The sequence below is a fragment of the Dromaius novaehollandiae genome, chromosome 5, assembly GCF_036370855.1.
Source record: "Dromaius novaehollandiae isolate bDroNov1 chromosome 5, bDroNov1.hap1, whole genome shotgun sequence".
Taxonomy (NCBI): Eukaryota; Metazoa; Chordata; class Aves; order Casuariiformes; family Dromaiidae; genus Dromaius; species Dromaius novaehollandiae.
In genome coordinates, this window is record NC_088102.1 from 3,836,167 (window position 1) to 3,862,703 (window position 26,537).

The following is a 26,537-nucleotide window of genomic DNA, read 5'->3' on the forward strand; positions in this document are numbered from 1 at the left end:
GAGATGAACACTCCTCCTCGCAGACAATGATCCAACCAACTGCAGAAGGAGGGTAAAATTGCTTTTAATTTCATGAACACTAAAATGGATCAGGGCTCATGCTTTGATTTTCCACCATAACTTCATTTTGTTTTCAGACTGCATTTTCATATTAAGCCACAGAAATAAAAGATGCTTTTAAACTCCACACTTACCTGCTGCTTCCACCATCAACAAAAGGATTCCAATGTGAAGCAAAGTCAGCGCCGGCTGCTACACCCTGAAGATGCAGAAATTTTCATTCAAGACTTTTTCTAGCACGCTGAAATAACTAACCAACAGCACTCGAAGAGGCCTGGGAGGTTCCCAAGCCCTGCAGAATGACCCATAATCAGTAAAATAAAATTGCAAAGTGAAGCCGTGTTTTACAATTTAATTACAAGACAATTATTGAGAAGGTATCTCCGACTCCTTAGGCTCAGCCTTAAAAGCAGCATCTAGAAATGGCATAATGCCAGCGCTGAGTAGCAATAAATAACACTAAATAATTGATGGTGAAGACTGAGGAAGGATTTTTCCCCTCCGGGCACTTCCAAGACAGCACGGTCTCCAACCAGAGACCATACTGCAGCCCAACTCCCAGGAGACACCATCCGCAGAGGCTGGGAGCACTGCTGTCTTCATATAGGCTACGGATGGGACCTCGATACTAACAACACAAATGAACCTCATCAGTCACTTCCAAAACAGACAAACTCTTATCTACCTGCTGGGTTGCAGTACTGCTTTGAAAAACAGGAATGGGATTTTCCTGGAGTGCTGAGCACCAGTGTCTCCACATTAATTTTAATGGCAGCTGTTGCTATTCACAACGCTTATTAATAAATGGAGCTCTTGTGTACACAGTCACATACTAACCCAAAGGAACATTAATTAGCTGATCTGAAGAAAACTGTGGAGAACTGGAACAAACAGCAGCAGCTCATAGGGGGGCAAAAATGTCTGCATGTGAGCTGGCTGTGCTCCAAGCAATGAGAAGCAAAAAATTCTGGTGATGGGAAGATCAGGAATTCAAATGCAGAACGGCCTCTTCACATTATCAAATTAATTGCTGCTTGTCATTTTTTTCATCTGAGCAAGACTCTCCGCACAAAGCACAGAGGGCAATTCATTTTCCTAAAAATGTGGCGATTGTCTGGGGACCAAGAGTGGTCTTCTCGTGACTTTATAGTTCAGATACGTATTACTTAGAGCTGAGCCACAAAATAATGCAGACGCTATGATTTTAATAAGCAATGGAAAAAACAGACTTGCTCTTACCATTTCATCGCGAGCTTCTGTTTCTTTCCGTAGAGGAGGCTCGAACTGTAGCTTATCAACTACAAAACATTACATTTTCAACTTTAATATACATTATACTAATGCCTTTTTAATGCTTAATGTATCAGTGAAAAGCATGCTGTAACATATCAGAATAGTATACACAGTTTTAATCTGCCTATAAAATATGACTATCACTTGAAATATCACCACTTTTCATGAAGTCTTAATTGTCCAAACGCTTAAATTTGCAAATGTGAAACCCACAAGAAGGAAATGGAGGGAAAGGAAATACAAAGTCACACAATGGAAGTATAATAAAATGTAACCATGTAACCACATGTTATTTTTAATGCATGTAAAAAGAGGGAGCTTTTTTTAAACAGTAAACTTCCTAAAAGTGACATGTATGTGACTCAGAGAAGCAGATAGTATTTGAACTACAATGTCCAACCTATGGAAAGGCAGTCTCTACCCTCGGAATTTCAACTTATATCCAGTAGAGTAAAGCATTAATACTGTTTTAAAAGGAAAAAAAAAATTTTTTTTTTTAAGAGAATGCACTAAAATAACACATGCTGTGGTCAGGACAGCTACTGCAATCGCAAGAGAAGTACCCCCTCGGGGTGAAGAAAAGGCTTAACTAATGAACTTGAAACAGCGTGGAAACAAACATAAAATGCTATGCTTTTCCTCTGTTATCTCATCACAGCAAAACAGCCAAGATACCCCTGTGAAAAGATGTCCTCTTATTTATGAGCCCACTCTTACTCTTTAATGTTGGTAGGTAATTAGTATTTTTGTTGTTTTAAGTAGGACTACATGGTCTGGCATAAATCACAGTACTGGAAGACTATACTGGTCATACAAGGTTTCCACATAAACATTACTATTCAGCAATGACATGAAATGAAATAGTGGAAAAATATGCAAGTTTTAATTTTGGTTTTGGAAAAATATTATCAAAGATTCATGTTTGTGTGTTGTTTTTTCTGGTTTAGTTTCTCAAGTGTGCCAACAGCAGAAGAGGCTTTCCAGGGTATATAATAAAAGGATAACACCAACATCCTCTATTGGTAAAAGTAAAGCAACCCCGCAATATGGGCAAAGTAGGTTAGGCACTTACAGTTTATCTCTGACGCTGTTCTTTCTGCCCTAACATTTCTGTTTGTAGAACGAATTGTGTGGCGAATAACGGAGTGCGGCTGCAAGAGTTGTAAATGCAAAAACTTAGGAAGGTTATGTGGCTTTCCATTGCATCTCAATCAATAATCAAATTAACAAAGAAAAACAAAGCTGTTGCGGTCACAAATTGTTACATACACCGTCTTTGTCCTAGCTAAGATCCTGTACTGCTGAGCACAGGAGCTTTGTATGTATTCTGCAGTAGAAGTGTGACAAGCCCTGGGGTAAGATTTCCTGTTTTCTCCAGCACTAACCTCCAGGAGGTCTAAAAATGATGGGGCAGTGCCCCTGTCAAGCTGGAAGCTTACACGGTGAAAGCAAGGCAAGGTATTTAAACAGCAGTTTCACCTAAAATAAAAGATGTTCTCACCTCAAAATCATCATCATCTGCTTCACTGTAGTGTGCATGGTTGTCAGGATTATTAACTTTGTCCAACAGCTCAACTGCTAAAGACCTTGAAAGACCAGGCTGCCCTACAAAAGTATGCTAAAACCACAAAAAAGACAAGTTAATATATGCAACTGGTACATAACTTTCATTAATAAACACCCAATGTAAAATACGTTATCGAATTTTGCCTAATAGTTTTCTGAGGGCTTGAATATTTCTGTAATGACACCTGAACATCTAGACTTCGAAGCTCTCCATCAGCATGGGAACGCCATGCTTTTGGTCAGTTATAATTGGCGATTAAACTCTGAGTCATACAAACAGTTACAAAGTAACTTAATTTTTTTACATGAGTAGTTCATTCAAGTTTAGTAAGACAGAATTAGACACGTGAACAACTGCTAAATGGATCAGTTCTCTGTTTGCATGACAAGAAGGGTCAACATCTGATCTATGCGGCTCTTTCTAAGAGGCCGAGACATTCCCTCGTAAAAAGGACAGGCTGAGGACAGAACACGAGGCAATTTTCAGTAATAAAAACCTCATAAACTCTTAACACTGCATAAAATCTCGGTACTGCCTACAGCAGGCCAATGTCTCTTCCATTCAGATTTCACCACCCACGTTGTAAGATCAGAGAAAGAAAATCATGGCAGTTTGGTTCTCTAGTGATTTGTTATTCACTTGGAAGCAAGAGATCATTCACTGATGTCACAGAAAGGTCCCAGTCACTTACAGAAAGGAGTCTTTCTGCTGTAGGTCTCTTCTTCGGATTTTTTGTAAGTGCTATTTTGACAAAATTGTGGAATATTGATGACCTTAAAAAAAAAGGTTTTCAAAAAGTTATTAAATTTCAACACAGTGACTAGACAGATTACAAAAGGATGTGCTCAATCAGAATGTTGTCCAAGTACCTCCGTGCATCTCACATCTGAATAACCATGTTACCGAGTTAGCGAAAGAGGAAAAGAAACATTTGGTTCATAGAACTTGCATGGAAACAGTTTTGGTAGGATACAGCAAATAAACCAAATACACATGGTGCTATTTCAACTTTTTCAAATTTCAGTTGTTATGGAACTAGGTATCAGCAATAAAAATTGTGAATTAGGTACCCAGCAAACCCTCCAAATCCAGGGAAACCTACAAATTTCGCTGCTCATGGTCACGAGTAGGGAAATAAAATAAGACATTCAAGACAAGGTAAAGACTCAACTTACTCTTTAAAACACTGTTGCTGTTTTCAAAACAGTTTAGGTGATTGCATCATACGACCTCTTTTAAAATTTGCAGTACAGTTTGATATTATGACTGGATCTACAAGCACTGTACAGGACTTTGACGAGTATTTTTCTTGCAACTGCATTTGTGTTAATGCACCTTTCTGGGAACATTAGCCGAAATCTGCTTGTGTTCAAACTATGTTATGAAACATATTTCCTCTGTTAGCCTGAACAGCTGAGGACAAGGCGTCGGAGAAGTGTACGGTGCACTGGCTGCGGCAGCCCTGAGCTGTTTGGGATACGGGAAACCCACACATTGAGAAGCATCCTTTCCCTTCCCTTTGCACTTATCCACCCACCCAAACCGCTCAAGGCAAAAAAGCTGCATGGCAGATCTATGAACAAAAAATCTTATATACCGGAACTGTTTTTGGGTGTCGAAATACAATGTCACTAAGTATGGTACAAAATCCAGCAGACACCGGGAAGGTATCACAAGTTAAAGACATGACTGCAGAATCTATGTTGACAGAAGCACATTCTTCACGAAAGGAGTAAAAAATTACCTGCCCCAGTTACAGTGGCAAAAGCCCTATTACAGAAATTAAGGCGAAAGTCACCTTTGTGGCAAGGAAATAACACCATGTGCGTACACAGCTCTATTGTATCAAGTATTTATAGAATCAGTGCATTTTCTTAGACATTGTTGGCTTAGTTTTTTCATGTTATCTACACAACATTGACAAAAAGAGAAGGGTTTAACTTACCATTTTGCTTTTTCCTTTAGCTTTGGTGGCTGAAAATTACTTTTTGACATTAAAAACAATGCCCTAAAGATAAAGGAAGAACAATGTAATTATATAATAAAAAATAACTGATTTCACTGCAATATCTAAACACTTCAAATTCATATTGTAATTCATATTATAATTCTACTTCGTATTATAATTCTACCTCAAGATAAGAATCAAACTGATCAAACTGGATCATAGTCTATACTGTGTTAGAAGACAGATGCCGTAAAGGCATCTCATCTCTAAATATCTTTTTAGTGTCATGCATAAGCTTGTTCAATATAAGCCTACAGTTTCTCTACTCGATTTACTATACCCATTCTTATTCACATTGCTGAAGACATTACAAAGCTTAAAAAAGACTTAAAATTTTCGGGTATAATTTTCATTCTAAATTGAAGTCCTTAGCTTCAGATCGATGGCTTAAGGAGAGACACAGCGCTCAGAAATTAGATGCTGGATGAAGGAACCCCAGAGTGAGTTTCTAGGTCGGAGCTATGACGAAGGCTACGCTGTATCATAGCAGTCCCTTCCAGGCCCGGAGAGGAGCCCGGAGATAAGCCATCTCCCTGCCCACAGACCTCATGGGGTGAAGATCGAACATGGGCGGCTGGAGTTCTGCGAGTTCAATCGCGGTGATGCCAACCGCCCAGATATCGCAGAGCTGGTTATATCCGCCGTTCTTTTCCACCGCTGCGACTTCGGGGGCCATCCTTGAAATGCAAAGCCGTGGGTCAGTCAGAGCACGCGGAGAAGAAGGTGGTACCTCCGAATCGCCGCCCGCACGCAAGAGTCGCAAAGCGCTCGACCTAATTCTAGTGCAACCCCCCCCAAAGAGCGCAAGGCGAGAGCCTGGTGTCACTGCCCTCACCCAGCGCTAGAGGAGGAGAGGACCACCCCGGGGTTAGGTGGTTTGCCTCGGGTCATGAACTTGCCAGCAAAGCTAGGAACAGAAGCAGGGTCTCCTGGCTCCTGGCGAAACGCTTTAATGAGCAGATAATCTCCCTGCCCTTAGTCCTCCTTCGCCAACAGGACAAGGAGGGCAGCAAGCAATTAAAAGCCATCGTCTGGATTAGGCTGTAGGTACACGTGCAGCGTATGCTAAGAATACTGCCCTGGAGAAAAGCATCCTCACTGCATCGCCAACACACCGAAATTCAAAAGCAGCGAAATTTGCAATATATCATCCAGCTCCAGATTTACAATGATATGTCAGCGTATTAAATGCTGCCTTGTACAGAAATTAAACAGCAGAGATGATTAAAAAAGGTTTTAGATCTGTTTTTCTTCACAATTCTTTCTGCAAAGCAGAACCCCAAAAGACCTCATTCACTGATGTAATGAAATCACTGAGAAACTAAATTGCCATTAGGCATCCAGAGAAAGGGCTGCGTGTTCTGTATGAATAAACCAGGGAGAAGCAGCAATCCCGCTCCAAACAGCGGGAAGCTTTGCTACAGTAACAGACCAACTACAATCAGTGCTTCCCAGATTCACCTTTCGGGCATTTTACTCGAAAGAAAGGGAATGTATGCAATGAAGTATATAAACTTAAAAATGTGTGTATACATATATATATATATGTATACACACACACACACACTTCAGGGTATGCATTTTAGAATTTTTGGTATAATTTGTGAACACAGACTTCACTTTGCACATAATCATAGCAATCAAAGCGGTTTATTACCAGTAAGGGGTACCGATAAACGATTTTCTCTTCGCAATGGTGGCTGTTATTTTTGCTGCTACACCAAAGTCCGCTGTAAAATGAAAATATCACATACTTAGAAATCTGATTTTCATTCAACACTCCAATTCCGCTCTCGGAGGTAGAGTATTATAAAAAAACCACTCACATTTCTAATCCAAATTAAAAATGCATTAAGCTTCAGCAGTTACAGATTAACAATGAATTCAGTTAATTTCTTCACTGACATGACTTCAATTTAGAAGATTAGTTTCAATATACAATTCACAGACGATCCTGTTCCCCTCCCAGCTATTGTTCTGTCTCCCAAAACAGCAACGAAACCACCTCACAAAATTCAGTGGGTATCTGCCTTAATATTCTAGAGGAAAAACAGCATCATGCTTTGGAGATGGTACTGGTTCTGGGCTACTCACAGAGGGACTCTGGGGGGCCAGAGCTTCAGCCTCGGGGACAGCAATCCCTTATGTTGAGAACTGCAGATAACCGGGTTATCTCAGAGGGCCAAAAATCATTTAAGTCCAGTTTTATTTTTATTGCATTTGGAGCATGATAGCTGGAGGATAATTTTAGGCAAAAGGTAATTGGCTTAGGCATAAAGAAGGTATCAGTGCGTAACCTAAGTTTAATATAATCAATGGAAGCTCCAATGAGTTTCAAGGTTTTAGCTTTTTTTTTTTTGCCTCCCTGAAAAGTTGTACTTTTTTAGCACAGCACTCGTACGTCACTCCAGGAGAACGAGCGTGTTGAACCACGTGGCTGTTCTGAAAAGCAGCAAGGCAGCGAATGCGCAACCGCCCTGACTACAACACTGAACGCACTGAGACGATGAACAGCTCGTTCCTCCTGATGGGGAGTCTGTTCCTGACCTCCTGAAGAGCCCTAGATACAGCCAGAATCCACGAAGCGAGGCAGCAGACAGTCAGATGGGGAATCTGAAGGCAGTGCACCAGAGTAACAAGAGATTTGGCCTGTTTATGCCCCTGCAAATGCGAAGCATCACTGGAGGAAGCCGGTAATACAGACCTCTTCCAAGCTTTCATCTGCAGACCTCAGAGCGCTTGCAAAGGAGAGTTTCCTCATCTCCACCTTCCTGGAAATGCCCATGGCTGCACACAGGGCTATTAACTTTTACTGGTTAAATTAAAATACTCATTTGCTTTCGGTCTTACTCAGGCAACTTACCTAATTTGACATCTCCGTGGTCTGTCAGTAGAATATTTGCACCCTAAAGCATAATACATAGAAAGTTAAAATGCTGCATCGGGAATATTTTTCTGCATCAGAAAGTTTACAATAAGCTCCCCACAGTCCCAAGTTACCTTTATATCTCTATGCATTTTGCCCTTCATATGCAAATAAGCAAGACCCTGGAAGTAAAAACAGGAAAAAAAAAAAAAAAAAGCACTTCAGTTTTGCCATTTCTTAAGACACTACAAAGCCAGTCATGTTTAATAAATTACTCAATTTATTTTATTTGGAAGTTGAGAAATTTGAGATTTGCAGGTAAGAAATTCACTGGCTTCTGTTCCTCATCTCTCCCAGCACCAACAAATGCGTGTGCAGACTCGTTTCAATGAGGCATGGTGTAACATTTTACACGGATATACGTGCATTTTCGAAACAAACCTCAAGACACAGCACCTTTATCCTTTACTAACGTTAATTATTCTTGCGAGGCCCCAAAGGCTCCAGCCGAAGGGGTTCAGCCTTTACGCTGCCCTTCCAGCCATACAGGTTCCTCCAGCAACAAGAGACCAGGAACAGAAGCACTGAGCAGATCAGCTCGCGGTCGGCACCCGGCCGCCGGCGGTCACCCGTCCACCCAGCGCTTCAGGGGAAGGTGGGTGCCTTCACGATTCTCTTACAGAGCTACTCATGCATGCAAAGAGCAGGGAAGGAAAAGCTTCCTTAAGATACAGACAGCTTGTTTCATCTTATCTTGTATTTCTACAGTTATTAGCAATCACAAGACAAAACAGAATTTTAGTCATCTGGTTGTAATATTTTTCCTCTACGTATTATTAGAATTTACTGCCATAGATCAAGCAGCCAGTTTAAAACGTGTGGGTATTTCATTGCTCAGCTACTTACCCTTGCTTACTAGGTATTAGCTGTTTTCTGCAACGAGATTCAAAAATTTGCCCTAAGCAACTGTTGCACTGAATCGCTGTGCTAGAACGACGCATGCAAACAGCTGAGATGACACTGCGGTCACAACCTGGGAAGACCTACGTCTTCCTCAGGCTCACCGAAACCAGCTGCATCGCTAGAGGGACAGGAAGAGGGCTGAGTTTTAGGGTTTTGCTTCTGCAACGGCAACCTCAGAGACGACTTCTCTTGTGTAAATTCCTTTGCAAATTATGGCACAAGGAGTGGACAAAAGCTGCTCTGACAGCGATTGAAGCAAGTATTTGCACTACCTTACCGTAGTTTGCTGCTAATTTTTATTTATACAATATGGAAACTAACAGATTAACCCTAGTTAATTGGTCTCACTGGATACCCAGTGCTTACAAATACACGTGATGGTACAGCACCGCTGTCTGAATTTGCTCATCTGCCATATCCACTTCTTGTGCACAGACCATAGGCTTTACCATACACCTGCAGCAGTACAGTACCTGCAAGGTTTCTCTGCAAACATAAGCAATCTGCAACTCCGACAGAGGTCCTGTTACTGAAAACAAAGATGAAGCAGTCTGTAAGTTTACAGCATACACTGTATAAATACTGCTGCAAAACAGCCAAAAAAGTGATATCTACATGCAAAAATTAAATGACATTTTTTACATGAGCTGTATTTTAATTTGATCTGAAAAGTGTTTATTTAAACAGAAAGGCTTTCTGTCATTTTTTTCTTCTATCTCTTGCAATAACAGAACAGAATACTCATAGCGAGAAGAAAATCAGTTCTGACAAATCTATCATTTTACAAGTGACTTGGTAATAATACAGTACCTTATACTGTGTGTGAGGGAAAAAGCAACAAAAACGAGTTCTGCTAATCTCTTAATGCTAGAAATGCAGATGGTCTATATCAGGGGGCTATGGGACTTAGAACTGTCTTAAAACTATTTTTCAGCCATTTAGTATAAATAAAGCAGAAAGAGCTTTGGGATTTAAAAACTTTGTGCTATCAGCTAAAGGCAGAGGAAGTTCCCAGACTGCTTTTCCGACAACTCCAATAAATCCTTCGACAGAATCAACAACTCTACATGGCATCTCAGAAGTAAAAATAGCCACAAGAGTGGCATGCTATTGTACAGGGGCAGGAATAACAAGTTGTTTTTACCCTTTAAAAATCAAATTTGGAGATTTCCCAGCAAAATCAGCTTCCTCACACTACGCACCCTTTCTGGCTGTGGGACTAACACATACGCCCTATATCTGCAAAGCAGTTTTCACTTCTGCATTCAGCAACGCATGGTTTTAACAAGTAGTTTTATTCTAGCGCTAATCGAGTCCCCACATCTAATTAGCATGGTTTCTGCTGTGAACTTCTGGGAGGTCAACGCCCGAGAAGTGCTCTCAACAAAAGCTGCTGTTGCTGAAATCGCTTTTCATCTCATAAGAAACAACGCACGCAATGCCCGCCACTACCGACAAATTCCCCATTTGCTTGCTTCCAAGTTTTCTTTTTTTGCCAAAAGCTTCCAGAAGGAACAAATGTTGAGATAAGCTTCAAAATACCATGGTAAATATCTTGAAGGGATCCACCACCGCAGTACTCCATACATATCCACAGCTTTTCACGGCTATCAAGAGAGTTAAAACATATGCATCAGAAGCTGATTGATCCATATACAGAACAGAGTTAATAACGGTCATTTAAATTATTGTCTGCTTGTCTTGATCATTCTTTAACATTCTTCAGTTTGTTAAAAATAAATATTCCAATGCATCAGAAGCAGTTACATATTTTATGTCATTAAGAATCTCAACATAAAATTTTCACTCTCATAGGTGAGGATTTGTGTCAGTCACTGACAAGTCTCTGACTGTTGATCAGACCCAAAAGATGTTGCTTTAACCCTGACCTGCTAACTTCAATAAAGAACATACAGAAGAAACACCTGAGGTTTAAATCTATCACCAAGATAACATGACTTAAACATATTAACTCACAGTTTCAATCTTAAATTGAAATTATCTAAATTGTCTTTAAAAAACTCTTCATAGCCTTCAAAAGTGGGGCAGGGGATTTAGGAATTCAGCTGTTTTGTTCCAGTTGAAGTCCACTGGGTCTGTTCAGCTTACTCTAAAAATGCAATCCTCCAGGAAATCAGAAGATCGAGCCTCGTCGAAAGAGACCAAAGGAGAGAAGTGGTGATATATATTCCCAAAGAGCCTATTGATAAATGGCAGAAATCCGCAGATATGGAAACTACTCCCCAACTTGCTGTATAACTTCTAACGTGTGTCCTTGAAGAGGCAGCCAGCTGGCATCGCCTCGCTTCTGCCTTTCAGGACTTCGCATCTGTCGCACCAGAACTATGAAGGTCTCTTACCAGCGGCTCAGACGCAGAGATTTCTGCTCTTACAGCTTGTTTGCTTATACTTTCACAACACACAATACCGCCATGAAATAAAACACCTAAAAGCATTTCTGCTGTAGATGAATAATGAGCTTATTTTATGTTAGGAGTGGTAAATGTTTAAAATCTGCCCAGGAAGTGAGTAGGCTTGGGGTATGTTGCAAGAGTCCCCAGGGGGAAAAGCTTCTTTCTGCTCCTAGTGATAAAAGTATTCCAGTCTTTTGGCCAGCAGAGAAAGCAAAGTATTAGTCACTTTATTTTTTTAAATAAACAGGGAACTGAAGGGAATTCAACCTAGAGAAGAACAGTGAGAGAGGATATAAATAATAAACCAGACAGAGCATCGTCTTAGGAAAGAATCAATAGAAATGCAGGTGATAAAGTGGGGTTTACCTGAGATAGCTCCCAAAATAGGCTACAATGTTGCAATGTTTGCATTCTTTAACCATATATATTTCTTGCTGTATCAAGGAAAAGTCATCTCCTGAAAAACAGAAAGCGGTCCCGTTAACATCACACAAAATCTAGAGGTCAGGGAGATCCGAAGGGATGTGCAGAATCCATAAAAACGAGCCGTGGGCTTGGACAACCAGCGCGCCGGAGAGCGGGCAGAGGGGGGACGGCCCCGGAGGGATGGGGGCACGTCGGAAAACTCCCCCGCAGCCCCTATAACCACCAGGCCCAGCCGGAGCAACCTAGCTTTACCGGGATGCCCTGTTTACGGCGCAGGAGTCCTGCGGACAGCTTGCAGAAATCTTCACTTCTAGGTTCAGAGTCCCCTGCCTGCAACCGAAGAGACCACGTACCACGGACTCTTCAATAACATATTTCAATTTTAAAATACCTCTGCTATAGCGTATGGCCTGCACAGACTCACCACTGCTGCCTCAGAAGATGAGAGACACCCAAACACAGAGTACGAGTGCATTTTTAGATCAGAAGAGCTACATAAGCACATTTACACACCCTAAATATTCTCTGTAAAAAAAAACTATTGAAAAATATATTACAGACAGAGCAATAGCCTAGCATGTTTACACCACTTTAATTTTGAAAGGGTAAAGCTTAAAAACTGTTGTAAATTCCAACAAAACCTCATTTTATAGAGGAAAGGTGAGCATCTGCCGCCCCAACCACCGCTGTATTGCCAGTCGGCATGCAACGACCTGAACGAGTACGGAGGGTCCTCAACTCACAGCATCAAGCTTCGCACGCTTCTGAGCTTAATTATGTGCTCTATTAAATATGGGAGACAGACTACCTTATCCATATGTGCACTAGTGGAGAGTTAAAGGTAAGTTATGGAAAGGATAAGGGCAGGGTAGATCTCTGAGGGGTTTCTCTAGCAGCTGTCTTCACCAACAAGAAACCCGCAGCCAAGAACTCTGTGGGCTATACCAAACTAGCATGAGATGGGAAAGATGAATTAGCCACCTCCAAAAATCATCTGGGGACATCAAATAGAGACATCCTTCCTAATTATAATAGGAATTTCTGGCTTATATTTTTCCAACTTTGTTGCAAAATCTTATGCTTTGTGTGGGCATAATTTTATCCTCACATCCCACTCGAAGATATGCCTTGACCAAAACGTTTCTTTGGACACTTCAAGTGACCCAAAACCTGGGTCACTGACCAGCCTCCCTCCAAAGAACAATATAGTCGAAATCAGACTATTAGGCCATTCGAGATACGTGCTTGCCTTGCATAATGCTTAATACATATTATTGCCTTTATTCTTCCTTTGGTACAAACAAAATATCTGTAACAACTTGCAAGACATGAAAGACTAGAATTTGGTTTTAGATAAAATGCTTTCAGACAATGTGGTAGCTACCATGTTCTCTCAAAGAAAAAATGCTTTGTATGTTTATTTTTGTTTCACGCTTCACCCATGAAAGTTGTCTCCTAACATCAACACAAAGTCGGGAATGTGGAAGCCAGCAAACACATACTGCCTACCAGTGCTCCCCTTAATCTGTACGATTTTGATGACTGCAAGAGTTTTAAGCATGAATATAAGTTCTGCTTGGATTTTAAAATGTGTTTATTTAAAAAGTAACAGAGTATCTACTATTTTTAATAAGCTCTTTAAAAATACGCCTTTTATTCATCGTGCTCTGGCACAACGTCACTGAGCAGTGCCGTAGCCATGGAGCTCCTACCTGGACAGTCAGCCGAGCTGCCTGGCTCTCGCCCCAGCTCTTGCCGAGCCCGTAGCTGCCCAGCGCTGACGTACTGCCCTCCGGAATCCATCACCGTTTTACGAACTTAATAAACATATTAATAAACTTGAAGCTGGTGTGTAGATGTTTACGGACATGGTGAAAGAAGTGCCAGCTGGGTACAGTGATTTTCAAATGATCCCGGCCTTTATGCCTTAATGATTACCACACTTTTACTTAAGAAAATAACTACAAAATACAAATGCACAGGGGAACGCACTCATGTGCACATGTCCCTGACTGATTTTAGTAAAACCTCAAGGACTTCTTGAAGCTGAGCAGTATGGAGAAAGACTTCACTGGGGCAGGAAACATTAGCAAAAGAGTTTCAGACATCAAGAAACTTTTTCGTTTAAGCACAAGTAATATTTAAAAGAAAAATGCAAAAAATATTATTAAAAAAAAAGCAACACAATTCCACATCCTAATCAATCACATTTAGCAGAGACCTCACACTTTGCTCTCGCTTTATGGGTTACCTTTGAACCACAACAGATTTTTACTTGAATTCATGCCGATTAGCAATTACCACGAGCGCAGGAACCTGGGGGCTGAGTCAGGTGGATTAATCCTTCCTATTTCAGTGACAAACTTGCTACGGGAAACTGTTGAACTTTCACAAACAACTCACTGGGGCATTCCAAAATTTGAAAAGTTTTTCAAGAAAGTCAAATCTAAGGAAGCTTGAAGGAAAAGACGCACCCAGCCCCAAACCCAAAGAAGGGACCGTACCAGCTGTCCATGAGCTGCAGGAGCATCTAACGCCATGAATTAACGATCTCTTCTTAAACTGCGATCTTCAAATCAGAGATTCTTTGTTATATAAGAAAGTGTTTCAGAAAGAGCTAAATACTGTCACATATATGTGACAAACGTGATCAAGAAGCATTCCCATAGCAGCAAAACATTTTTTGGAGCAGCCCGACTTGCTGTCCAAAATCTGACCAGTTGGAGCGTACGGCATGGAGCAACAAGAATGTCAGAGGTCTAGAAAACATGGCTAATAGGGGGAAATCAAAGGAAATACGGTTATCTGGACTAAAAAAACACTAACAGGAGAAATAATCCTCAGAGATATATGAGATATCAGGGAAGGGGAGAGGGAATAATCTATTCTGCATGTCTATCATAGGACTGTTGGAAAGGGGCTTAAATTGCCTGAACCTACGTTCCCCACACTCTGTTGGGAAGAAACTTTCCATCTGTGACAATAACGGAGCGCTGAGCTCAAACGCACGGAAACCTGTGAAATCTCTCATAGATGGAAAATCTGAAGAAAATGCTGAACAAGTAGCCGTCAGAAAGTGACTTTGGGTAGCCGATCCTGCCTTGTAGTAGGGGAAGACAGAAAAGATGACCTCTTGATTTGCAATTAGTAAACGAAGCACCTCCACAAGAAATGGGGTCACCTACCAAAAATGAGGGATTTGGAGAGGAAAGGGACGTGCAGGCCGAACACAGACAGGGAGCTTAACACAGAAGTAGCAAACGGATGGAAAAAAAGAGCAGAGAGCAGAAGTGTCCATGAGAAAAGCTTGGCTAAAATACATAGAAGAAGATTGTGAAAGATCAGACCCAGAGATAGGGGAGAAGACGTATAGTGCTTCAAAGACGAGCATGAATTCAAAACAAGGGAATTCAGAGTTTCCAGGCAGCTGGAATATTACTCTTGGCAAGAGGAGCTGGAACAGGGCAAAAATTAAATATCCTTGGATAGCATAGAAAAAAGACAGTAAGACAAAGAAATTGTAAAAACTACTCCATCGAGAGGGAGACAGCAAGATAAAAAAAAGTTCGAGCAGGGGTGACAATACACCCCTACAAAGAGATTTTCTGTTTTAGTCATCAGAGATCGCTGGATTCTAAATAACACAGAATTGGAAAAATGTGCTTTTTGTCTGCTCACATGTTTGCAATTACGGGCTATGTGGCATGCCGAGCAAAAACGAAGCTGAGGGAGCTGCCGTAAATCACACAAGCGGCACGGAGAGTCACGGCAGCTTGCTCCTATTATGTAACTTCACCTCGGTAACTGGACCTATAGTGCACAGGACGGCGAGCTACAACAGAGGACTCTCCTCCGAGCAGAGCTCGCGGCGGTGCCTGCTCCACTTGGCACAACGAGCCGCTTGTTCTCGGCACAGCTGGCGGCGAGGAGGACCATCGAAACGCGCAGCCACATCATCTTGTGCTGGGCTCGGATCAGATTTCAGAAGCTAAGTGAGGTAAGGCCTGGTAAATTCATACTAAATCCATATATAAGTGGTTTCTAGTTCTGACTTAAACGGAATTGGTATGGTATAGATGTCCCACCACGTGATCCTGGCTGGAGAGCATGTGAATCCCGGATCCACATCCCCCAACGTGCAGCTAGGGGAGGATCTGATGGCGGCAGTGCCTATCGCATTGCACCGTCAGGTCTTTGGAGCGTGCACGACACCCACAGCTCACACACACGTCTATTCCTGGTCGTATTTCTGGTGCTCCACTGACTGCTTTGAACGGTCCCATCCCGCCAAAAAGACCCAGGGCCACTCTCAAAGCCCCTGCTGGGTCGACTGCGAGTCACTTCATTGTGCAGAAGGCTCCTGGGGAAAAAGTTCATAGCTATTGTTTAAAATCGGTTTATTCTGCGTTATTTCAGTGCTGCGCCCCAGGGCTGACGCCGTTTTATGCCTACCTCTTCCTGGGATTCGGCAAAACCTGCAGTCTGACACAATGAATTCAAATTCCCAAGACTTGAAGCTCAGAAACTTGATTCCAAGTATGATACAGTTATTTGGAAACAACGACCTTTCCACCAGCAAATTTTATTGCCACGAGCATCCAGCTGCCAACTGCTTAAACACCGATGGTACCGATTATCTCTCCACTGATACGCAATACTGCCGACGGCTATACACCGCCCCGACACAGTGAGCCCTAAGTAAGCAGCACACAAATATTCAGTGACTGTTGTGATGTTCTGCTATACTCCTGGGTTTTGGGGATCTCAATACCTTCCCCTGCATTTTCTCATGGACCTTTTGACAGCTGAGAAATCCAGGATGCAACAAAATTCCCCGCAACCAACATGAGCAAGACTTAGAAGCAGAAGAGGACGACAGGCTACATAAACATGGTACAACCACTTCCTTGCCTTCGGATTTGAAGTTACTGAATCCAGGTGGATCATAAAGCTCCACTCTGGATCATGAATACTCCTGGCTTGGGGCCTTGGTCCAGCACTAGAAACAATTTTGTCATGTATATTCCCTTCTGCCCTCTTTTGGTCCATACCTATGAGCAGCCATGTCAACATATAATCTATACTCTTATTCCATGTCACTTCCATCTCTTCTTGCCTTCTGTATCCATCTTTGTGCATCTCAGCCTTTCATGATCCCATCTCACCACTACTTATATTTTTCTCCATGCATTTTTTTCAAATTAAGCGTCTTCCTCATACCTGCAAGCACCCTAGCAAGCTGCCCTCACCCCAGCGTCACCCACTTCCTATCTGAAACCCATAATATCACCCTCCCCAGCCACATCTCCTTCCGCCGGCCGCCCTCATCCAAGTAACCCTGCTCCTGTACGTGGAAGCGATGCTGCACGGGACCGTGAGTGCACGCACTCCGGCTACACACATTTATGAAGTGGGAATAGCCGATTATAAACGCATTATAAATATGCGAATTAAAATTAGACCAGCTTTCAAAAAGAAATTAAATATAGTTGAAATGCTGAGTGCTCTGTAAGCAGCGTATTTAAAAGCTATTAAAATGCCACACTGTCTCTCTTCCGCATTGTGCATCCTCCAAAGGCCGGCTGAGTCTGAAATGAGAGGCAGGACCAGTCGCAACATGGTACAGCATAAAAAAAGCAATGTCCAGTCTTAAACAGCTCCAGCACACTGGGAAACATGGTGATTTGGACCCTGGGTAACTCTTGCACAGCCACAGCACCGGCGGAGAGAGCTGCAGGTTGACTTTGTCCGGCAGAACAGGGTCCCCAGGAGTGGTGACGGCGGGGTGACATTGCACAGGAGCACGGGCTTCGGGCAGCGTCCCCCCTGCCACTGCAAAACCTGCAGCTATTTAAACCATCACGTGCAAAGGCCTAACCAGGCTACACACCACAAAGCAACAAAGGTGAAAATCACTACAAAAAGTTATTTTCGTGTTTCTTCCACGCCAGGAGCTGCCAACAACAGTGCAACCCCTGCACACTTGGTCTAAGTAAGGCTTGGGATTTTCCTCTCTACGGTTCATAGCATCTCTGCAGAATTTATTACACGGAGAACAAGGCTGCATCAGCGCGGTACCGGTTTTCAGTCCCCCGGAGCCCCGCAGCTCCCGGGCAGCAGGGGCGGCGCGGAGGGGACCGGCCGCGAGCCGCGGGTCCGACGGGGCTCCGAGGCTGCGCTCGCACACGGGAGAGAGGGAAACGCCGCCTCCGCACCACGAGACACACAACGAATGCAATGAACCAGACCCAGCTTTCGATGTGTTAAACAGACTACGCACCTTCAGATGATTATTTTTCCTTATATGAAAACCCTTGAACAGTTCCACTTATAATTGCACATCAAACCTGAAATACCTAACGGGCTGCCCCGGGCCTTTACGGAGCTCTCCCACGGAAAATGCAATACCGAGCTAGAGGAAAACTAGCAATGAGACTCGTCTGTAATCCTGCAAAGGATGCGGAGCACTACAAACCACCGCTGCCAGCCCTTCAAGCGCCAAAGGCTTCTGAGGTTACTATTTATCATCATAAGAGTATTTACAACAGACATCTAATAAATTTGAAGATATTTTCTTTATTCCTTTTTCCCAGGGAGAAAGTCCCATGGAGGGGAACCAGCCTGGCCAACAGTTATCTCTCTGTACCGACCCCCCCGCGACTCATCTGCTAAACCCATACAAGGAAGCGGCTTTAGCGTTTCAGACGGTTTTGGCTTTTGCGCTGCTGAGTACAGTTGGATTAGTTTCTGAAATAGAATTGGCTCTCAAATTATTTGAAGCATTTGTGCGCGGTGAATGCTGGGAAATGTCATTAGCGTGCCATAATACTTTTGCCTAATGCTCTCCAAAGTCTATGCCAAAAAAAAAGTGAAAAACAGAGTCTATTTTGATTCTACTAGCACGGCTTAAGTAACTGTGGCAGCAGAGCTAGCACACTGCCCACAAATTCAAATAAATTAATGGCTAACTTTTTAGATAGAAGAGTTTGCTTCCTTTGCTTGGAGAGAAGATGAAGGAAAGTAATAGCAAATGAAATAAAATACACGGTGATGTTGTAAGTCAGAGTCTCTGCCTACGATTTGCCTACCATTTACTACTGGTAGCAGATGAGGGAGCAACCCAACAAACCCCGATTCATCCTGCGCCGCCATTTCAGTGGTGCTTTTGCCAGATGTCCCAAAACACTGCTCTCCTATTTTGCACCCCTGCTTTTCCAGGGGAGCTCAGGACGATCCTCACCTGCTGCGGGACGGCCTCTGCTCCACAATCCTCTGTCGTCTGCTCCCAGCTCCCACTCTTTAATCTGCATTTAAACAGGCATCGAGCTGGGAGCGCTTATTTTTCCATCTGCTAATTAATTCCCATCTATGAGCCACCTCCTCCTCCCCTCCAGAAGATGCTCTATGTAAGACATACGCCTATTTTTCTGGTGACTAACTTAGGAAATTTGTTATCAATCTTCTAGTTGTGCCGCGTGGTCCGACACGAGCTCGCGTCGGTGCTGAACGGGGCTGCCCTCCTGGGAGGCATCCAACGCTCGCTGCAAGAACTTGTCACGGATCTGATCCAAGAACTGATGGTGCTTTGCAAGTACGGTCCTCAAAAGCTATTCAAAACCTTCAAAATTAGTCACAACATTAAATATAAACTCTCATAAGAAACGACTGATCTTTTTTTTTTAATCTGTAAGAGTTTAAACTGCCATGTCTTCCTGCAAAGACAGAAAGCTGCTACAGTCCAGCCACACTGCAGAGTCAGTAGATAACCCAGGGAATTAAAAATAGATAAATAAATGCTGTGAAGAATCCTTAAAAACAAAACAAAAACCCAACGAGACCCCTGCCAAGAGTCTGTGGGTGTACACGCTGCGGATGGAGCTCAGGCTGGCAGCGTCTGAGAGGAGATTAAAACAAAAAAAACCAAAAAACCCAACACAATTGTAGAAGAAACCACTTCCCCGTGGCAAGTCAGGCTAACAACATAATGAAACATATAAAGATGTGGTCATGAATGCTAATTAAAATGGGGTTCTCGGTAGTAACGATTTTGGGCCAGAGCCTTGCACATCTCACTGTGCTGCTCACAGAGCAACGGCAAAGCCAGGACCAGCTCAGCCTCCAAGGCATCCTCCTCCTCCTCCCGCAGCTCTAGGAGCAGAGGGTCCAATCTCTGCTTCAGCAGTTCTTCATCTACTTCATTTGGATCAGGAGCAGAGATGTGAATACCCAGGAAGCCCCTCACACCATCAGTAATAGGTTAATCCCACCCTCTCCCTGTGATTAAGATGCTGCCCTGCCCCACGTTAGAGCTGCAGAGAGGAGCACAGCAGCTCGACCTCTGCACTTCAGAGCTGGTGTGTCGCTGTATCCAGACCAAAAACCCAGATACCAGGCACGGAGGAGGACAGAGCTGTGAGGCAAGCGATCCCTGCACATCACAGGCACGACCCAAAACATCGAGGAGTTTCACAGGTCGTGCAAGGAAAAGCACTTTCCCTCGTCACTCCGAGCCTGCCATCTGCCCGCGAAGAAGAGCTAAAGAATCAAGCTGAGCCTTTTTTCTATTTATTCACTAAGATTTTTCAAGTTCTTCCAATTGAAAAAAAACTGTTTGGATTTCACGAACTTTTAACTGCTTTTTTAAAAATCACTTGGAAACAAACAGCTACGCTCCCGGGAAACCTTGCATGCTGCAGGCCAGAGGCGGGAGTGCTCTTCAATCCAGCTCGAGAGGAAGAAAACACGGGGTGGGGTAAAACAACCAAAACACTGCGTTTTAGAAGTGCTCCTAACTTCTCTCCTGCACCGCATTTTTATCTTGGTAAAAACTATCTGGTGAGTTAACCCAAATTCATACGCAGTTGCTTGACCATCTCAAAGTGTCTGAAATAGTAAAGATTTCTGAAAGAGGCCATGCAAGACTTCTCTCTTAAAGTACACTAAGAAATTCCTAGAAGACAAAAAAAAATTGGCTGTAAAGGGACTATCGCTATTTGCTAAAGGTTTTGATCTGGGATTTCAAAACCAAGAAATATGGGGTGAGGCATGAGGCATTAAGCACCGATACTCTCATCAAAGGTTTCAAAATAATTATTCAAGTGTAACAGGGATGCTGGAAAAATTTAGCCAGCCTAGAAGTCAGGCAGGCAACACTAAACTCTTACGGGAAATGAACATACATAGCGGCATTTAAATATCTAATCTGAACCTTTAGTCCTATTGCCAAAAGAAAATTTAGAAGAATTTGGTTTGTATGACTACTTGATCACAGAACCACAGAATGGTTGAGGTTGGCAGGGACCTCTGGAGATCATCTAGTCCAGCCCCCTGCTCAAGCAGGGTCACCTAGAGCACCTTGCGCAGGATCGTGTCCAGGTGTGTTTTGAATATCTCCAGGGAAGGAGACTCCACAACCTCTCTGGGCAACCTGTGCCAGTGCTCTGTCATCCTCACAGGGAAGAAGTTTTTCCTCATGTTCAGACAGACCCTCCTGTGTTCCAGTTTGTGCCTGTTGCCTCTTGTCCTGTCACTGGCACCACTGAAAGGAGTCTGGCCCCATCCTCTTGACACCCTCCCTTAAGATACTTGTATACATTGGTAAGATCCCCTCTCAGTCTTCTCCAGGCTAAAAAGGCCCAGCTCTCTCAGCCTTTCTTCCTATGAGAGATGCTCCAGTCCCTTCATCATCTTCACAGCCCTCTGCTGGACTCTCTCCAGTAGCTCCACGTCTCTCTTGTACTGGGGAGCCCAGAATTGGACACAGCACTCCAGATGTGGCCTCAACAGGGCTGAGTAGAGGGGGAGGATCACCTCCCTCGACCTGCTGGCAACACCCTTCCTAGTGCACCCCAGGAGACCATTGGCCTTCGTGGCCACAAGGGCACAGTGCTGGCTCATGGTCAGCCTGTTGTCCTCCAGAACTGATCATTGTATATACTGCTGGTCACAGAGCCTTCAGTGGAAGACCTGCAGGTGCTGAAGTTGGCCAGAACTCTTGGGTAAGCACAGCACATCTGGAAGGTTCTGCTAGCCAGGATTTAATACAAAGCTAGAAAAACTACATAATATACCAGCAGGATGGGCAGGGCCCCAGGGCTCAGCTCCCAGGAGAAATATGTTATGAGAGACCAGGTGAAGGGAAGGCAGCCTTTCCACTCACCAGAGACCTAAAGACATGGGCAGGTGCCTCTTGGTGTTTAAGAACCCATGCTTCTCAACCTGAGGGACTGAGAGGAACCAAATAAACACAAGCAAAGGAGACTATATTTTTTAGAATAAGAAATGGGAGAATATCACATGCACGTCAGTTGCTAGCAATATATTGACTCTAAGCTCCCCATCAAAATGATAGTCTTTAAACCTGTCCAGTCAAGAACAGACCTTGCTATTAGAGACTGGAGAGCATGTTTCAGTGCTGGTCTTCAAAACCTAGAATCATGAAAGACTTGGGATGCCAGGGACCTCTGGAGGTCTCCTAGTCCAGCCATCTGCTCCAAGGAGGGCTAACTACACAGTTAGGTTGCTCAGGACCTTGTCCAGTCGGCTTCTGAAAACCTCCAAGGACAGAAATCCCATTTCTTCTCTGAGCCCTGCCCCAGTGCATAACCACTCTCCCCATGGAGAATTGTCTCTGTGTCCAACTGGAACCTCCCCTGTTGCCTGCTGCCTCTCACCCCTGCTCTGTGCACCTTCGAAGGTCAGGCTCCACCTTCTCCGTAAGGCCGCTTTTGGCCATGGTAGACAGCAGTTAGATCCCTCTTGAGCCTCCTTTTCTCCAGACTGATAAACACTCACTTCCCTCAGCCTCTCCTACGGCCATGTGTCTTTGCTGATCTCCCCTCATTTTTCCTGTCTAAGGAGCCCGAATTAATTCCCTGCAGCACTCCAGTCACATAAGTTATGCCACCATGTTTCCATAAATCCTACTACTTCGTAGCTCTCTAACTGTAAACTAACTTGCAGTGTCTCTTATTTGTTTCACAGGGCACATGTGTTACTACGCAGGTACCAAGAGAGCCCACGTTCACAGAGGGAACGCGAGAGCCTCCCTCATCCCCATCCCAGAGGACTAGTATCCTAAATGGACACAGCACGGGAGTTCAGGCAAATGACAACCATGGAGAGACTAACACAGTAAAGAGACACAGAAGAGGATTACACTAAAGAGGGATTTGAAAGGTATTCCAGTGAACAAGTAATGAGAGATTACTTCTTTGTACAAATAGAAGATGCTCAGGTGGGACAGAATTACGACTGAGGACATAAGAAGCTCCTCTCCTCATTTCCACTTGGGAGACACTTTCTGATTTCAGCTTTCCATGCAGGCTTGGAGAGCCTCCAAAGGCTTCAGCTCAGCACACCTCCTGGGCACAAAGTTAGCTCACTTTAGGTCATGAGTAAAAGAGAAAATTAAGGACAGAAGGTAAATTTTGTACTCTTTGTACTAACAACCTAACTCACTGTAATTGCAATAGCTTTTTATGATAGTAGATAAGCATGAACATGGAAACAGCAAGCAGGATATAACCAAAAGTCATGGTACATCCTGCAGTGCTTCCTGCCATCTAACAGCTGAAGATGTAGCAGACAACACTTTTCTGTGGGACTTCACAACCTTGTGAGAATAAAAGCACAGAAACTTGTAAATGTTTCATGACAGAAAACACACAATCCAAACATGCAGGGAAAGAATGCAAAACTCACCGGGCTCTAACTTGATTATTTTTACAGCAGCCAGTTCTCCTGTATGAAGATTTCTAGCCTGAAAGAAAAGAGTTAAGGCATATTAATTATACTGCAAAGGCATCTCACACAGTCTTACAAGCTGTCAAAAGACACGCGGTGATGTCATATGCTACAATTATGGCACAATGCAATTAACGGAGAGCAACCTGGGTGAGGATTAGCTGGGTTTGGTATTAGCACAGCATCAACCTAGTTGGAGCCCTGAAGTGCTGCTGGCAGTTCCTTCCGCGGCTTAAGAACTATCCGCCAGCCCCTGCGAGGTCCTGCCTCCGAAGCATCACTTTTAAGGGCTGTCGAAACCGAGAAGTTTCTGCTCGCTGTGCTCGCTGGGGCCGTACAAAAGCACGACGCCGCAGCACGGACGTCAGACCAGCCACCAGCCATGCTCACGCTGCTGAACCTCCGCGTGCTGCGAAAGTGGAACTGAGAGGGAGGAAGAGAAAACGAGTGCAGATGCAGCGCTGATGAGTCACAGCTCCCTGTGAACCACTCGAGTCCGATGAGGAACGCCCTCCGCCAGACGAGCGGAGCAGCCGCCACGAAGAAGGGCTAAGAGGCACTGATTAACACTCGCAGGGCTGCTCCCTCCGTGGGTACCACGAACACGCGGGGGAGAACTCTGCGCTGGAGGAAAACATTGCAGGAACACCAGATATAGAAAGTTTTAAGAAGGGATTTCATTAATGTTGTTAACTCCAGTAAAATGAGCTCCAAATCACTTGGGCACCATCACCAGAGCTAAGCTTTATCATTTTTGACACACGGCCTAATCCAATTAGGCACTGTGGCATTCCCTTTTTGCTGATCATCCAAAAGTTACAAGAGCCTAAACCCAACTCTTTTATTCTTACCATAGCAAACATGCAGAGTCTTATGAACGTGTAAGAACTAGTTAAGAGGGAGATTACAGAAAAACTGGTTTACACTGGACTTCTGAAACCGATTTGGACAAGTATTTAGGATGAGAATGCACAGCAAATTTCTCCCCGTGGACTGAACTGAAGGAAGCCACTACAGAACAAAATGCTTTCCTCTTGTATATGGCTGAGAAGTTTTAATTTAACAACAGGTAGAGCAAGATCTTGAAAGATGAGTCCCTCAACTTTGCCAACACTTAGTCGAGCTTCCAAATCAGGAAAGGCTTCCCAACCAGGGGAGAGCAAAGACGGGTCCTTCCAAAGTTGGGCAGTGCTCGGCCAAGCGATGGCTGTCAAAACACAAGCTCAAGATGCAGACAAGCATGACTCAAATGAAGACAAAGAGAAGCTGAACAACACAACCGAACTGAACAACTGCAGCAAACAGAGCAAATCACTGAACACAGAAACAGATAGTTATCTGCTAACCACAAAGGAAACCTTTACCACTTCTTAAAGTACCTTCCTGCCGGAGATGCTTTTTAGACCACAGCAAAATCATTTGCATTCTTCAATATCCAGAAGAAGCATGCATCCAAGCACGGACAAAGGATTAGGGTTCTCCTGGTACTGTTCCACCTAGCAATACCATTATGAAATACAGGGGTTCCCAACAGAGACCCAGAACAGTCTGCAGCTGAAGTCAGGGAAGCTCCATTACCCGTGCTTCTATCCACAAGCAGGTAAGTTGTCTAGATAAAGGAGAGAGAGCTCTGTTTCCAGAAGCTCAGCTTCGTTTCTGAAATACAAAAAAAGCTTATATTCCTCCCTGATACTCCTTTTCCATATAAGCAGTAACTGCCACTGCTACTGTTATGCTGAAGTTTGAGAGAATGGATGCAGTCGGCCAAAGTTCTCCGGTACTCAGACTGCTTGGCAGGGATTCAAAGGCGCAGGCCAGAAGAAATCCTTGCAATCACCAGCTCTCAACTCTCGCACAGGATAGGCCATAGAGCTTCACCAAATTAAGTCCTGCTGCAATCCAACACCACTGTTAAGTTTTTGCGTGTAACTTGCAGCCTGAACACGGATGGTTTCAGTTTTCAGCCACCAGAACTTTGGCTGCTAGAATGGAAAGATCTCAACCAGGTTGGCATTTATGAACTAGCACATCTAGTTATCTGAGCCACCCGCTCTAAGACACGTGGCTTTCCCCTTTAACATTGCAGCTAAGCACATCTCTCGAGCTGGTGACACCATATGATGACACACACATCCATCGCTATCATGCCAGCACCAAAGGCAGAAATGCTACGTGCTCCTTCATCCTCAATACCCTTGCTCAGAGGCTCATAGCTACAAGAACTGCACTAGGTCTTTTGGCTGCACAGTCATATCGCAAGCATTCAGCAAATTACCCAGGCTTGCTGCTTCCCAAGAGACGGTCACCCGCCCCTAAATGCAACCTGCAGCTTTTGTTCCCTGATCTTTGATTGCATCTGCTTTACAAGAGCATCCACATCCCTCCTAGCTGTCACCTCTTGTTTCTTAAATCTTCATCTTCCACAGCTTTCTGTCAGTTAAAAACCTCCTCAGTAATGAATCGCTGTTGCCTTGCAAATCACTAAAAATACTAATGTGGCTAAGGCTAGAAAGTGGTTCCCCCCGGTACACAGCTAGATTTGAAAACTGCCCAGTAAGGACTCCCAAAATCACTTTGAGACATGTTAGTTAAGCATATTCTCAACTCATTTACTGTGTGCCACTCCAGCTTGCACTGTTCTACTTTTTTAACAGGATCGTGCAGTGTCAAGGAAGCCACGCACAGGAATGTACTGCATCAGCACTGCTGCCTTTGTGAGCCAAACACATTGAAATTCGACTGCAAATGATATTTGCCAAAATCTAAGTTCCCCATAATTTCCCTGGTGTGAGCAATTAATTTATGATCTTCCAATTTGGTTTTGATATACTTCTTTACTGGAGAAAAAAAAATTGAAGTCAAGCTAAAGAAACTGTAATTTTCTAGGTCATCTTATTCACATTTTCAAAACCTTCTAATGGCAAAATATTTGTCTTCTTCCAGTCCCCTGAAACTTCCTCAGCATTTTACATCTTAACTCAAAATTAGCTTAAACCATCCAGAGACCAGGGTAGGTCTTTAAAAGTATTTGGATACCAGCAATCCAGAGCTGCTAATTAACAATTACTTCAATAGTTGCTGGTTTGTATCTCTTGGGCTATTACTGATATAACAAGTCATTATCTATATTATCTGAACTACTATTCTGAATTTAATATTTCAGTCCAATGAAGAATAAAAGAAATTGTTAGATTT

General features: G+C 43.5%; 1 protein-coding gene across 4 annotated transcripts in view; it reads right to left on the bottom strand.

The window, feature by feature from the left end:
- The window catches only part of MAP4K5 (mitogen-activated protein kinase kinase kinase kinase 5), a 66,547-nt gene that overhangs the window by 21,972 nt on the left and 18,038 nt on the right, over window positions 1-26,537 (bottom strand). For all 4 annotated transcript variants that reach the window (XM_064511812.1, XM_064511813.1, XM_064511811.1 and 1 more), the window contains exons 2-15: window positions 23,301-23,358; window positions 11,538-11,628; window positions 10,300-10,364; window positions 9,231-9,286; window positions 7,929-7,976; window positions 7,792-7,834; window positions 6,586-6,658; window positions 5,474-5,605; window positions 4,866-4,928; window positions 3,612-3,693; window positions 2,855-2,971; window positions 2,426-2,504; window positions 1,300-1,358; window positions 195-259 (exon numbers count right to left, since the gene is read on the bottom strand). In XM_064511812.1, the coding sequence (XP_064367882.1) occupies window positions 195-259; window positions 1,300-1,358; window positions 2,426-2,504; window positions 2,855-2,971; window positions 3,612-3,693; window positions 4,866-4,928; window positions 5,474-5,605; window positions 6,586-6,658; window positions 7,792-7,834; window positions 7,929-7,976; window positions 9,231-9,286; window positions 10,300-10,364; window positions 11,538-11,628; window positions 23,301-23,358 (1,031 nt within the window). The remainder of the gene's footprint in view (window positions 1-194; window positions 260-1,299; window positions 1,359-2,425; window positions 2,505-2,854; window positions 2,972-3,611; window positions 3,694-4,865; window positions 4,929-5,473; window positions 5,606-6,585; window positions 6,659-7,791; window positions 7,835-7,928; window positions 7,977-9,230; window positions 9,287-10,299; window positions 10,365-11,537; window positions 11,629-23,300; window positions 23,359-26,537) is intronic.